Genomic DNA, 16,168 nt, shown 5'->3' with positions numbered 1-16,168 from the left:
AGAGTATATTTACCTAATTTAATAATTCAGTAAGTATCTTATTATCTCTCCCCTGAGTTATGAGGAAGGTAGTTTGAAGTTTTTTCAGGCTAATAAAGTATTGTTTACATCAGAGGTAAACCTCAGTAGAAAAAATGAAGACAATTCCCGGTCAGTTGGACTGTTGATGAGAGAGTAGAGTGTGTTGTTTAACCTGATCTCCAATTTGCCTCCGGTTTAAGTAATTTAACAATTGCAGGAGGATTAAGTAGCTGATTAAATTTATCTGAGAAACATTAGGTGTTAGGGACTAGGTATTCAATGTGCGTTTCTGAACACTTTGAATCTTGACATTTGAAAATGGTTTTTAGGAATTTATGTACATTTTTTCCTTTTCCTCAAAAAGTACATTGGTTTTTCCATTGTATTCCCATTTCTGGTTAATATTTGTATGCTGACTCTCTTTTAGAATTCAGGTATTTACCTTAAGAAAGCATGAAGCATTATTATAAGTTTAATCACATTTATATCTTGATGAAACTGTCAACTTTGTCCCTGTTTTTCCCTTGCTATCTTTACTGTTAGTTTTGAAAAATTTGGAAATTTCTTATGTAAAAGAGGTGTTGGCATAATTTTTCTGCAAAGAGCCAGATAGTAAATATTTTAGGCTTTGGGGGCTTTATGGTCTCTTTTGCAACAACTCAACTCTGCAGCCTGAGCATGAAAGTGGGCAGAGACAATCCATAAATAAATGAGTGTGGCTGTTGTTGGAGAGGAAAACTACTATCCTTTGAGGTTCAGTAGTTGAGGGTCTGTGAATTAAACTGACAAAAGATGGACCAGCAGGAGAAAAGACAAAATTTATTCCCGTAGGTATCTGGGAGCTCACAGAACATGTAGCTCAAAGAAGCAGTGAGAATTTAGGCTTTATATATCATCTATTTTTAAAAAAAGCTTTATTATATTTTTTATTTAAGTACAGTTGATTTCATAATATTATATAAGTTTCAGGTGTATAACATAGTGGTTGACAATTTATAAAAAGTATACTCCATTCATAATTACTATAAAATATTGGTTATATTCTCTGTGCTCTATAGTATATCCTTGTAGCATATTTATTTTATACATAGCCCTTATATGCCATCTTAAAAGGGGAGCGAGTTAGGATTTCAAGAACAATAAATGGTGGGAAATGAGTGAGAAATATATGAGAGAAACTAGTGGAAGGTAAAGAGAAGGAAATGGCAACCCACTCCAGTGTTCTTGCCTGGAGAATCCCAGGTACGGGGGAGCCTGGTGGGCTGCTGTCTATGGGGTCGCACAGAGTCGGACACGACTGAAGCGACTTAGCAGCAGCAGTGGAAGGTAAGGTTTGATTTAGTAAGGTCTGTTTATGTAATTTCTTATCCTGGCGCTGAATTCTCATCTCTGGTGATAGGAGTCACTCTTTCCCCCTGGTAAGAGAAGCCTCCCTTATCAGGGATTTATAACAGTGGAATTCTTTCAGAAGGTCTGCTTTTAGGCAGATGAGGGAAGTGCAGAGAAGCCTCTTCCTGTATCTGTTGATTCTCAAATGTCTTCAGCTCACAGTAATTTTGATACTGCAATGGTGTATTCTGCATCCCTTCACCATGTTCCAAAATGCAGTATTTTTTTTTTTTAACCAAAATATGTGATGGTCTTGTTTTGGCCTGTTGGCATTTGTTTGCTGACCCATGACATAGAGCTCTTTTCATGTGGGGCAGAGAAAAGTACTATTTACTTTGGCCCATATAAAGACCTAACTATAATATAGGATTGTTCTGGCCCTCAGGCTTTTATCATCTTGGCTATGTCTGGACAAATGGATTTGCTTAATTGAAGCTTAGACTATTCATTTGAACAGGTCTAGCAGCTGTTCTCGTAGAAGGCAATGGCACCCCACTGCAGTACTCTTACCTGGAAAATCCCATGGATGGAAGAGCCTGGTGGGCTGCAGTCCATAGGGTCGCTAGGAGTCAGACATGACTGAGCGACTTCACTTTAACTTTTCAGTTTCAAGCTTTGGAGAAGGAAATGGCAACCCACTCCAGTATTCTTGCCTGGAGAATCCCAGGGACGGGGGAGCCTGTTGGGCTGCTGTCTTTGGGGTCACACAGAGTCAGACATGACTGAAGCGACTTAGCAGCAGCAGCAGCAGCAGCTGTTCTATTTGTGAAAACTTTGTGAGCAGTACCACATGTAATTGAAGGTAATAAAAAGACATTGATTTTTAAAAAATTCTATGATCTGGCCACTTTCCTGTTCAACTTTAAAAGGAATACGTGAGAATTGCCACTACTTTGTGCTTCCCTGGTGGCTCAGATGGTAAAGAATCCTCCTGCAATGCAGGAGACCCAGATTCAATCTCTAGGTCGGGAAGATCCCCTGGAGAAGGGAATGGCAACCTACTCTAGTATTCTTGCCTGAAGAATTTCGTGGACAGAGGAGCCTGGCAGGCTACAGTCCATGGAGTTGCAGAGTCGGACAGGACTGGGTGACTTGCACACTTTGCCACTATTTTAAGGTATATGGCCCCTACCATCAGGGGGATGTGCTGTTTTATGGATTAATCATAGGATGGTTTTGGGTTCCTAACTCAGTTGCTACTCTCTGCTTCATCTATTTACAAAGAAAATCCAAATGTTCTTTAAAAAAAAAAAAAATCTCTGTTGGGTACAGGGCTCACCCAAGGGAGAGGGCTATCACCATGATACCAGGAAACAGTTGAGTGCCAGTGTGGCTAAATGACCATTTACCTGTACCAGAGTAGTTTCCTGTTTTGGAATGGAAAAACTGCCCACCTTTAAGACACATGGAATAGGCATTTTCGAGGGAGAAGATGGATAGATGGATAGAGCTGCTTTGTAATTGGGAACATGCCTTCTTAGAATGTTGTCCATATCGGAGAGAAGGGGAGATTGTCTACTACATCCTAAGTCACTAAGTCGTGTCTGACTCATTGCGGCCCTATGGACAGTAGCCCACCAGGATCCTCTGTCCAAGGAATTCTCCAGGCAAGAATAATGGAGTGGGTTGCCATTTCCTCCTCCAGGGGATTTTCACAACCCAGGGATTGAGAAGCCCATTGTCCACTATACTGGGACATGATTCAGGCAGAGTTAAGGGTGGAAGACCCGAGATCTGAGCATTCCTGTCTTCCAGCTCTTGTACAATTAGAACTGTGACTTGAGCTTAAAAAGCCATATGATTCATCGGGGCGCTTATCTGTTGTCCCTTCCGCATGATGCATGAACCTGGGAACCCCACCCAAAAGCAATTTGCAGAATTAAAGTTTTTGAAGACTCATAATAAATCATTGCCATTCTTATCAAGAAGCTAAAATTTGATTTGTCAGATAACTGAGTTGTTATTATTTGTGGAATCCAGAAAGCCCCAAAAGATATTAAAACATGTTCCCCAGGCCAATTTTCGTCCATACTGTTAGCTCTGCTTAGGATCATATCTTCAGCCAAGACATCTACACTAGTAAGTCGTTTGTTTGGCATTATGGAAATAGCTATTGTTTTGAAGGATAGTGTAATTCATGTACAATCTCCTGAACTTCCAGTGCTTAAAGCTCAGAATTGTGATTGATGTTTAATAGTTATTATAGAACTCAATCAGGGAAAATGAGACCTTGGCATGGTTAAGCCCAACTGAAGCTTTCAAAGCTGTTGCAGGCATAAGAAAGTTGTGCTATAAATTGTAAAAGGGCAGTTGATCATCAGTTGTTCCATTTTTCCCCTTAAGTTAGTTAAATTAATAAAAAGGAAAAAATATGCTAAGTGACTTAACTACAGAGGAAACACAAAGCTGTTGCATTAAGTGATTAAAATGATTCCTTTGATGTAGTACATGCAAGATGTTTGAGAATTTTCCTGACTCTCCTAAATAGCCAAGTCAGCGGGGATTGAAACAAATGAGCTTTCTGTCTTGATTCTGCTGATCAGCTTAATACTTAGTGGCTTTGAAAATTCCGGATAAAGCAGTCAAGTGACCTATCTCTAAATCAGTTTGGTCATCTGTGTAAAAATTACATATTGTTTCAGAGCTCACAGTCAAAGTAGGATTGTTTGGTTCTGTTCTTCCCAGTAGCACTATCAAGCTGTTGTATAAAATTCTGGGAAGGAGGGGTGACTTGAGAGTTTAAGTCATGTTGTGTTTTAAGTTTTCAGTGTTCCTCGTAGGTTTTTTTTTTCTCTCTTGCTGGGTTCATTTATGATAGCTTCTCTCTCTCTCAAAGTAATAATCTTCATGAACTGTTGTCTTCACAGAAATTAATTGTGATTTTTAAAGTTCTAGTTCTAAGAATTTTAAGGCACAGAATAAACTCCCAAGCAACTAAGATTTGTTGCATGTACATGCTAGTAATAGCAAAGAACAAAATAAAAACAAATAAAAAACTTAATAGCTAAGCCATGCCCACATATACACACCCCCAACCCTGTTCAGCATGGATCACTTTAGCAAGTGATGTTGAGCACTTACTGTGTACTAGGCTCCATGCCATTAATTGAGGAAACTCAATGAAGTCTGTCCTCATTGAATTATCTGTGTTAGCCCAGCAAACTATGGCTTTTGAGCCATGTTCAGCATGCTGCCTGTTTTTGTATGGTCCCCAAGCTAAGAAAGGATTTTACATTTTAAAATGGTTTTTAAAAAGTCAACCTATTATACAGAGTGAAGTAAGTCAGAAAGAGAAACACCAATACTGTATATTAATGCTTATATGTGGAATTTAGAAGGATGGTAACGGCGATCCTATATGCAAAGCAGCAAAAGAAACACAGATGTAAAGAACAGACTTGGACTCTGTGGGAGAAGGTGAGGGTGGGATGATTTGAGAGAATAGCACTCAAACATGTATATTACCATATGTAAAACAGATGACCAATGCAAGTTCAGTGCATGAAGCAGGGCACTTAAAGCTGGTGCTTTGGGACAACCCAGAGGGATGGGGTGGGGAGGGATGTGGGTGGGGGGTTCAGGATGGGGGGACACGTGCACCTGTGGCTCATTCATGTCTATGTATGGCAAAACCATCACAATATTGTAAAGTAATTATCCTCCAATTAAAATAATTAATTAAAGTCAAAGAAAAGCATATATCATGTTACATAAAAGTGATGTGAGATTCAAATTTCAGTAGTGTCTATAAATAAAGTTTTATTGGCACACAGCTACAGCCATTCATTTATGTGGTGTCCATGACTGCTCTCCCAGGTATAATGCAGAGTTGAATAGTTGTGACAGAGACCATACGGCCTGCAAAGCTGAAAACATTTACCATCTGGCCCTTTACAGAAAAAGATTATTAACCCCTGATCTAGGTAATCAAAAATTATCCTTTCCCAATTCCTTTGTTATCCAACTACTTCTTTCAACTCTCTATTTCACTACACTGGTATTAGAAGTACTTTTATCCACATTTTACAGATGAGGAAACTGAGAAACAGAGAGATTCAGATAATTAAGCTACTGCTCATTTTTCATAGTAGCAATTATGGCAAGTTGTCATAGAATGTTCCTCTTCCATCTTTTAATACAAATACAGTGAGGCTATGGCTCATCTTATATATTTTTATATTCCTTTAGAACTGAGGAGAGGCCTGAGCCTCAAGGGCATTATCAATAAATATTTGTTGTTTGATTGAAATAGCTTATATTAAAAAGATACACTTTTGGTTCCCATCAAGAGTTTATCCCAGGGATTTAAAACATTGCTCCATTTTCCAGACAGTTTCCTAGGTTCTTAGAAAGTCTCTTTCTTTTTTCCCCTCGTTTTCCATCTCTTTCAGTAAGATCTCTTTATATGGAAATATATGCCTTAATGGGAACAGCATTGAATGATGTTTTTGATCATGTGTTAAACTATAACCTTTTATATTTTCTGATACAATTACTGCCATTGATCAGAATGGGTTTATCAACTAAATTACATATTACAAAAATCAGTATTTATTGAGCATTGGTCACTTGCTGTATGCCCAGCACTGTGTTCCATGTGGGGAACACAAGGAGGATTAAATGGAATAGCCCATTAGCTTGATTTGAGTAGTATCAGAAAGAAGGTTCTCTCAGCTACAGAAACCTCCCTTTTAATTTGATTTCTCACTTTGATTAATGAACTACTCTTTTAAATACAGATATTTCTCTAGAGTTAATACATTAGATTGCTGTTAGTCACTCGCATTTTATTACAAATTAGAAGCCCAGTGACAGCTGCCTTGAGGGAATAACAGTTTTGATGGATGAGTTGGGAAAGGAGAGATGACTTTGGAGCATAGAATATTGCTATGAAAGGCCAGTGTTGGATATGATCAGAGAGCAGAAGGTCTGAACACACAAGGCCTGGGTACTGGGATGAATGGATACAGGAAAGAGAAGGGATGGGAAAACAGAACCCAAGATGGTGAATACTAAAGGCAACTTTTTCTTTGATTTTTGCTAAGATTAGCATTCATAATGTTTCTTAGGTCCATTTTGTGAGGTGTGCAAATAGTGGCCCTCAGAAGAATCCTTAGAATTTGGGGGGAATGCAAACAGCCTGAATTCTCCTGGCTCATGCTTAGAACCTGGCTTTGCTCAAGAAATCTTCCACTGTGCTCCAAGAATCTCATGGGCCCATCTGTGTCTCCATTGATTGCAGGGTTGCTTCAACAGCCTTTCTCTCTTACTATGTTGTGTGGGTCCCTAAAACTTGACCTACAACTAAAAAGAGTGACATTATTACCCCTGGTAATCAAGGTATTTATTTAGTTAAGGATTTAACCTGGCCTGGGTTCCCTTGAAAGACCCTCCAGACAGGTACATAACAGCGTTACTCCAGATCCTTGGAAGACATTGTGTGTCTACTTTCTCTGTATAAACTACAGCCAAAATTTATTCATCATGTACTCTGGACCAAGGCAAAAAAATGTGGTTTGTATGAAATGTCATCGTGAATTCTTGCAGATAACCAAATGAAGTATAGGTGCTATTTTTTTCCTCAGGCTATGTCTTATGAAAAGGACACCATGTTAGTATTACACTGAGCTACAGCCAATATAAAACATGATATATAATGCCTCATATAACTAGGAGTTTATTTTCCTCATGTCTGATATGGTGGACTCCAGATGGCACCAACTCTTCATTCCACCATTTTAATTTTTTTTATTTTTATTTTTTTTTCAGGCCATGCAACAATGTCTTTTATTACGTATGGGTTTTTTAAATTATTTTTGCAATACCTCCATACACAGGCAAAAAAAAAACACAACTTGTTTAGCATATTGGAACTTGCAAACCTGATCATAGAAAAGGCAAAATTATCCCTATAGCACATTTAACCAGGAGGCCAGTTCATCTGCCGACCTCCAAGAACATGGAGATGAACATGATAGACAGACTGGCCCCCATCTGAACCTTCATTCACCACCATTCGATAGCCCTTCTTCAGGCCCAGATCAGCAGCACATTTCTTGCCAACAATCATCAAATGCCCAAGAAGACTTTCATCATCATCTTCTGCTGCAGAAATCTGAGATATATATTTCTTGGGTATCACCAGAAAATGTGTTGGTGCTTGAGGGGAAATGTCATGGAAAGCAAGACACTGGTCATCCTCATAAATGATTTTGGCTGGGATTTCCCTGCGAATGATCTTCCCGAAGATCGTGTCGCCGCCAGGCCGGGCGACCTGAGCCTTGGCGATCTCATCTGCCATCTCTCTCCACCATTTTTAGCATGTAGACTTATTCTTCATGTTTGTTGCCCTGTGATTACAAGATGGCTGCCTTATCTCTGCCATTGCATCAGCATTGTGAAAAGGAAGAAGAGATATGGCTAAAGCAGCGGTTCTTACCAAGTGGGCAGTTTTGCCCCTAGGGGACATTTGACAATGTCTGAAGACATCTTTGGTTGTCATGACTTGTGAGGCATGTTGCTACTGACATCTAGTATGTAGAAGCCAAAGATGCTTCTAAACATCCTACAACCCGCAAGACAGCTCACAACAAAAATAATCTGGCCTGAAATGTCAATAGTGCTAAGGTTGAAAAACTCTGGACGGTAGGCAAAGAGCACATGCCGGGTGAGTCTTCATCTTTTAAAACAGATTCCTGGCAGTGCAACAAGGACCTTTAGTTATATGTCATTGGCAAAAATCTCATCCCGTAGCCACCTTTAACTGCAAAGGAAGCTGGGTGATGCAACTATTTTTTGTTGGGTCCATTGTCAACCCTAAGAAGAAGGAATGTGGATATCGGATAGCTAATAGGCGGTATTTGCTTCAGAAAAGTTAAATAGTTTGCTCAGTGTCACACAGGTAGTGAAGAGCATTTGAGCCTCCTTTATTAAGGAAGGCAGTCCAGTTGTCATGTGCAGCACTTTCTAGAGGTCCGTGTGAATAAGGGATAGGAATGCATGGACCACAGCCTTGTCTAACTCAATGAAACTATGAGCCATGCCATATAGGGCCACCCAAGACAGATGGGTCATGGTGAGAGTTCTGAAAAAATATGGTCGACTGGAGAAGGAAATGGCAAACCACTTCAGTATTCTTGCCTTGAGAACACCATGAACAGTATGAAAAGTCAAAAAGATAGGACACTGAAAGATGAACTCCCCAGGTCGGTAGGTGCCCAATATGCTACTGGAGAAGAGTGGAGAAATAACTCCAGAAAGAATGAAGAGACTGAGCCAAAGCAAAAACAGCACCTAGTTGTGGATGTGACTGGTGATGGAAGCAAGGTCTGATGCTGTAAAGAGCAATATTGCATAGAAACCTGGAATGTTAGGTCCATGAATCAAGGCAAATTGGAAGTGGTCAAACAGGAGATGGCAAGAGTGAACGTTGACATTTTAGGAATCAGCAAACTAAAATGGACTGGAATGGGTGAATTTAACTCAGATGACCATTATATCTACTACTGTGGGCAAGAATCCCTTAGAAGAAATGGAGTAGCCATCATGTTCAACAAAAGAGTCTGAAATGCAGTACTTGGATGCTATCTCAAAAACGACAGAATGATCTCTGTTCGTTTCCAAGGCAAACCATTCAATATCACAGTAATCCAAGTCTATGCCCCAACCAGTAATGCTGAAGAAGCTGACGTTGAACGATTCTATGAAGACCTACAAGACCTTCTAGAACTAATACCCCCAAAAGATGTCCTTTTCATTATATGGGACTGAAATGCAAAAGTAGGAAGTCAAGAAACACCTGGAGCAACAGGCAAATTTGGCCTTGGAGTACGGAATGAAGCAGGGCAAAGGCTAATAGGGTTTTGCCAAGGGAACACAATGGTCATACCAAACACCATCTTCCAACAACACAAGAGAAGACTCTATACATGGACATCACCAGATGGTCAACACCAAAATCAGATTGATTATATTCTTTGCAGCCAAAGATGGAGAAGCTCTATACAGTCAGTAAAAACAAGACTGGGAGCTGATTGTGGCTCAGCTCATGAACTCCTTATTGCCAAATTCAGACTTAAATTGAAGAAAGTAGGGAAAACCACTAGACCATTCAGGTATGACCTAAATCAAATTCCTTATGATTATATAGTGGAAGAGAGAAATAGATTTAAGGTACTAGATCCAATAGAGTGCCTGATGAACTATGGAATGAGGTTCGTGACATTGTAGAGGAGACAGGGAGCAAGACCATCCCCAAGAAAAAGAAATGTAAAAAAGCAAAATGGCTGTCTGAGGAGTACTTATAAATGGCTATGAAGAGAAGAGAAGTGAAAAGCAAAGAAGAAAAGGAAAGATATACCCATTTGAATGCAGAGTTCCACAGAATAGCAAGGAAAGATGAAAAGTTATGAGCAACCTAGACAGCATATTAAAAAACAGAGACATTACTTTGCCAACAAAGTTCTGTCTAGTCAAAGCTATGGTTTTTCCAGTAGTCGTATATGGATGTGAGAGTTGGACTGTGAAGAAAGATGAGAGCCAAAGAATTGATGCTTTTGAACTGTGGTGTTGGAGAAGACTCTTGAGAGTCCCTTGGACTGCAAGGAGATCCAACCAATCCATCCGAAAGGAAATCAGGCCTGAATATTCTTTGGAAGGACTGATGCCAAAGCTGAAACTCCAATACTTTGGCCACCTGATGTGAAGAACTGACTCATTTGAAAGACCCTGATACTGGGAAAGATTGAAGGCAGGAGAAGGGGATGCGATGGTTGGATGGCATCACCAACTCAATGGGCATGAATTTGAGTAAACTCTGGGAGTTGGAGACGGACAGGGAGGCGTGGTGTGCTGCAGTCCATGGGGTTGCAAAGAGTGGGACACGGCTGAGTGACTGAACTGAACTGAATGCATGTACTTGTTATGGAAGACTGGAGTTTTTGATCAGCCACAAATAGCCTGGGAAATGTTTCTTGCAGGATATAACGTGCAGTCTGTTATCCATCTATCCCCTTATTCTCTCAGTATTTGCTGTGGCCCTTTCCTTTCCTTCTTTTCCATATAACTCATGGAGTAATTGATTTCAGGCCTGCCTCACTAATGCTTTGCCATCAAGCTGTTGGTGCCTTGTTTCTTCCATTCTTGAAAAATTACAAAGTGATGTCATCAGTTATTTCCTTTAAAGGGTCTTTCAGAGTTTATTTGGAGAGTGGGTGCCCTTCTAAGTGTGTCAAGTGGAAAGGTGTGTAATAGAGGGATTTGGAGGCTTATGCAGTCATCAGGAGGGCTGGGCAGTGAAGTGTAGAGCCTGCCCATGGTCTCTGCTGCCCATACCCTTAGGGGTCTTCTGCAGAGAGTGTGTGGGAGCTGCTGGTCAAGTGTTCTATCTGCTACCTGCAGATGCACCATGCCTGCCCGGAGCTACTGGCTGTGAGTGAATAACGTGTCTCCTCCTGTCTCCTGTGAATGCTTTTCATTCACAAAGTCTGACCTGGAGCCAGGTCCCATGGGGTCTGGGGAGATGGGGTTTTGAGGCTTCTCAGGGGAGAGTAGCATGGGGTGGGGTGGGAAGATGTGGAAGTGACAACGGCTGACTGGCAGGGATGACTTGAGTCTGAATAGAGGTATAACAACACAGCACAGTTTGGGGGAAGAAATATTCTTTTCCAATGTTGGCAGTGTTGCTATTAGTATTATTACTTTATCTTTCTGTTCTTAGCAGATGAATAGAGATTTTTTATACCTCTGTTCTGGCTCTCTTCAAATCATGGTATTGCTAAATAATAAAAAAGGATTCAGTGACCTGCATATACAGTGCAGAAGGTAATATATTCTGTGAAGCTCTATAGTGCAGTGGGGGACCCAGAGCGTGAGATTTGAAAAACAATGCATAATTCACCAGCATGCTCTGGAAAGAGCGATGTTCAGAAAACAATTGTGGATGACTCAGCTTGTATATTCCTTTATTTTTTGAAGCTATCGGGAGCTCTTTATTTGTTATAGTTATATATATGACTTGTGGTGAGCTGATAAAACACGGTGAGGAATTAAACAATGAGGGAAATATTAGAAGAGTCTCGGAAGAAGGTAACCTAGAGACATATGCTGTATTGTTCGGTGTTGGGGGAGAGCTGTAACCTCTAGTTATCTGCTGTCTGGGTCACATCAGGCTTTCGGTGTAACTCACAGGGCTTTGAAGACAAAATTTGATCTGTGCTGTATTTGAGTCTGGAATAGCAAAACCCATTATGACTGTGTCTTATGGCACTTGTAAAATCTTCTCTGAGTCTGGAGTTTCAAGACTCAGACATTTAATATTTGAATTATCTCAAGGAAGATAAAGAAAATGTACTATCTTATTCTATTTCTTTCTTGAGTAAGGAAAATTGAAAGGGTTGAAGGAAAAAAAGACTCATTACTAAGAGCAGTGTGCAAAGGGCAATGGTTTTAGCTTTGATGGAATAAAATCAGTATGTTTGGGATTGCCTGGTGTCTTACATTGGGTCTTCTCGAGGCAGAGTTGGAGATGAGGATTCACATTCAAATGATTTATGATTTATTCAGCAAATGTTCCCAGGAGCAGCCAGCAGGGGAATGAGGGAAGCCAGACTGGGAAGGGTAAGAGATGGACCTGGGTCCTGTTTCAGGGGAAGTCTCAGATAGTCTGATCCTGTGGGGAACTCTGGCATGCAAATTGTACCTTATACTCCATCCTGAACTGAAGCAAAGGAGCTGGACTTTCACATTCCTGCTATAGTCAGTCGTTGGCTGAGGGCTGCTTGGCCACCAGTGGAGCTGGGGGCCCAAGGCAGATAAACTCCCAAGGAAGGAGCTGTCTTGAGTGCTCACAAGGAGTAGCCCTTGGGTGGGCCTTCAGAGTCTCAGGTGCTTGACTTTAGAAAGGAAGAAGAACATAGATCCTGGGGAGAGATGTGCTGAAGTGACAAAAGGGATCTGGCCAGAGCCCCGCCACTGTACTTACCCTTTGAGTAAGCTGTTCTTTTGTTTTGGTGAAACCCTGAATTGGGGGGATGAGGGGAGACAGTTTCTCGAGGGCAAGGGTTGGCAAACCTTTTCTTTAAAGTAAAGGGCTAGAGAGTAAATATTTGAGACTTTGTGGACCACAGGGTTGCTCTCCCAACTCTTCAACTCCGCCATTATAGTGTAAAAGCAGCCATGTAAATGAGTCATGCAAATGAGTGGGCGTAGCTCTGTGCCAGTGAAACTTGATTTATAGAAACAGATGGAGGGGGAGGGAGGCAGAGAGATTTGGCCCAGAGGCCATACTTTGCCCGTCCCTGCTGTGGAGGCTCCTTGTATGTACCTGAGACAGCTTTTTCCTTTATCCATTTCCTGTATCCTGCAAAACAGGGAATAAGTGGTATGTCTATCAAAAGGATGGTTATGATGCATCTTCAATTAGTCTAGACCCCCTCCCTCCAATTTTTCTGGCATCCTAGCCATCGTTCCCAGCCATCATCCTAGCCATCATTGCACAGATAATCTCACTGAAGGGTGACTCATTTTATTGCTGCTAAAAATACTTTGTTCTCTCTTGTCTGTAAAATCAGACACAGACTTCTCAGCATGGCATTCGGGAAACCCTGGGAACAGGCCGAAGTTGATTTTCCTGCATTGTTTTCTGCCCACCATTTGTGCTTTCTGTCCAGCTCCGTGCAACTACTCATCATCTCTCTGGTGTACGCTTTGTTTTTTATCTCCTTGACTTTGCCCCTGCTGTTTTCTCTCCTGGAATTCCTTCCTCTTAGTTCTACATTTTGAATCCCAGCCATTCTCTGAGACTCAGTTTGTTCCCCTTCTCCATTAAGCATCTTCCCCATGAGGAAATAGTATCTGCTCTGGACTTCAATAATAATATTGTCTATAAATAGTTATCTATTTATAGATAATATTGTCTATATCTAAACCTTTATGTTGAATTATATAGTTCTTTGCTACATTCACTATACTTTTAACGTATTGAGGGAAGGGACTTAGATTTTTTTTAAATTTTTTTGTCCTTCACAGTTGATTACATATAGTAGATATTCAGTAAATAGAGTTTTCAGATGAAGGTTACATTCTTACATCTTGTGATTATTAATGACTTAAGTGCTGAAATTCTGACATCATTTTTCTTTTTCCTTTTTATAGGCAAGAGCTGTTTTGGCAAAAGTTGGCTATCCTGAGTTTATAATGAATGATACTCATATTAATGAAGACCTCAAGGCAGTAAGTGCTAAATTTACTATATTTCTTTTTTTTTTTTCCCCTGGCAAGTTGTACTGGCCTCGTGCCTTTCTACTAACCCAAGTCTAGGCAATTAAATCTGGTTGTGCCATAAAGCACCAACTTTTGACTCATTCCTTGGCTAGATATGAGCCTCATTATGCCAGACATATCATAAGATTTAGAGCAGATTCACAATAAAGCAAGTGTCAGAAAGAATGTGTACCTGAATGGATACCGTAAAGGGTTTGGATTTGGTCTACTTTGATCATAAAGGAAAGAGTTAAGAAAACTGAGTATTTTACAACTAATGTACATGTTCTAATGGTGAATATATGATGTTTGTTGTTAAATAGTCTTTATGTGCTTCATTCATAGTAAATGACTAGTAATAAATCTTGCCTGTTGTGAGTTAACTTCATTAAACTTTATGAGTGTTTTGGCAAACTAAGTGGATATACATATGATTCTATAATTTGTTGTGAATTGGACTGTATATGTATAGTAAGTTTCTGATGGAGAAATAATAATTTTTATTCTAATATTATGGGACATATATTTTCCAGTAGATACATTCATGGCAGGCCTTTCTAACCATAACCACTGTCATTTGCTTTCCTACAGATAGTTCTGGTAAAGAACTTTTCTTCATCACAAAACCCCCTCTTTTTACCGTTCACTAGATTTTCTTGAAAAAGTAGTTTTTAAAAAATTAATTAAATAACTATGGTTCTGTAGTGTAGCTCTTTCCTGAGATTGTGGTTTAACGAGCAATCCTAGCTTTGTACATGAACATTGGAATTTTATAAGATCATCCAAAAGTGAGTGAAAACTTTAATTTGAAAGTTTCTCCATTGGGCTCCAAGATACAGCCTTCCAAAGTATTGATCTAGTTGCTTTAGAGGAAAATAATTGTGCTTCACAGTATCCCAAAGCTCTGACAGCCCATCTTATTACACATTGTTTTGGTCCTGAAAAATCTCACCATGAGTATGATGATGAAAGATACTGACACCTTCATGTACATTATCTTTTAAACACCACACTGAACATGTGAAATAAATGGTATTTATCTGAGTCTTGCAGAAAAGGACATAGAGACTCAAAGTAGTTAAGTGATTTCCTTAGTGCCCTGCCAAGCATCAGAGCCAGGACTGAAATCTGCGTCTAGGAAACTCTGCTTGTAATCAGAGAAGGGGTTTTGCAGGGTTCTTGTCAGGCACCCCTGCTGGAGGAACAGAGGAGTAAGTTGAAGAGTGGGTAGGAACTGCTTTCCCAGAGCTGGTTGGGTTGAGATGAGTGAAGGGATGTAGGTCATATTGTTAACTGGGTAAGAGCACAGGCTTTGGAGTGATTCTGGAGCTTCCACTTACTAGTTATTTGAGATAGTGCAAGTTTTTAAATTTCAGTTGGCTTCCCTTTGGTTATCTGAAGACTGGAGATAATAATAGTCAAGTCTTAGTATTGTTGAAAAGATTAAGTGAGATTCAGTTCAGTTGCTCAGTCATGTCCGACTCTTTGCAACCCCATGGACTGCAGCACACCACGCCTCCCTGTCCATCACCAACTCCCAGAGCTTACTCAAACTCATGTCCATTGAGTCGGTGATGCCATCCAACCATCTCATCCTGTGTCGTCCCCTTCTCCTCCTGCCCTCAATCTTTCCCAGCATCAGGGTCTCTTCAAATGAGTCAGTTCTTCACATCAGGTGGCCAAAGTATTGGAGTTTCAGCTTTAGCATCAGTCCTTCCAATGAACACCCAGGACTGATCTCCTTTAGGATGAACTGGTTTGATCTCCTTGCAGTCTAAGGGACTCTCAAGAGTCTTCTCCAACACCACAGTTCAAAAGCATCAATTCTTCAGCCCTCAGCTTTCTTTATACTCCAACTCTCACATCCATACATGACTACTGGAAAAACCATAGCTTTGGCTAGATGGACCTTTGTCGGCAAAGTAATGTCTCTGCTTTCTAATATGCTGTCTAGGTTTGTGATAGCTTTTCTTCCAAGGAGCAAGCATCTTTTAAATGAGATTAAATAAATGTAAAAGCACCTAGCATAATGTCTGGCACATAAGTCATCTCCCTATAAATGATAGCTATAACTTAGCAGCAATGAGAACTATTGTTGCTAAGAAGAGCATCACCAGGTCACAAAGTACCTCAGCAGGAGAACCTGGAGAATTACATGTGATTGGCAAACATCTCAAGTCAGGACTGCAGAGGAGGGGACTTCCCTGGTTGTCTAGTGGTTAAGAATCCGTCCTCTAATACTGGGGATGTGGATTCGATCTCTGGTTGGGGAACTAAGGTCCCACAGGCCATGGAGCAACTAAGCCTGTGCACCATAGCTACTGAGCCTGCACATTGGAACTGCTGAGCCCGTGTGCTCTGTGTGCCACAACTAGAGAGAATCCTGCACTGCTGCCGTGAAAGTTCCTGTGCACTGCAACTAAGACTCAACACAGCCCAAAATACATATTTTTAAAAAATGAATGCAGATGAGAAGATTTGAGAGGCAGTTTGTTGT

General features: G+C 40.4%; 1 protein-coding gene and 1 pseudogene across 1 annotated transcript in view; one reads left to right on the top strand and one right to left on the bottom strand.

The window, feature by feature from the left end:
- PHEX (phosphate regulating endopeptidase X-linked) overlaps window positions 1-16,168 on the top strand; it is a 207,120-nt gene that overhangs the window by 122,177 nt on the left and 68,775 nt on the right. The window contains 1 exon segment of the mRNA XM_005897739.2: window positions 13,564-13,641. Coding sequence (XP_005897801.1) covers window positions 13,564-13,641 — 78 coding nt within the window.
- On the bottom strand, window positions 7,181-7,716 carry LOC102280872 (adenosine 5'-monophosphoramidase HINT1 pseudogene; annotated as a pseudogene).

The sequence above is a fragment of the Bos mutus genome, chromosome X, assembly GCF_027580195.1.
Source record: "Bos mutus isolate GX-2022 chromosome X, NWIPB_WYAK_1.1, whole genome shotgun sequence".
NCBI classification, from domain to species: domain Eukaryota; kingdom Metazoa; phylum Chordata; class Mammalia; order Artiodactyla; family Bovidae; genus Bos; species Bos mutus.
Note: the sequence above shows the minus strand (reverse complement) of the source record. Positions and strands in the feature narration are given on the sequence as shown.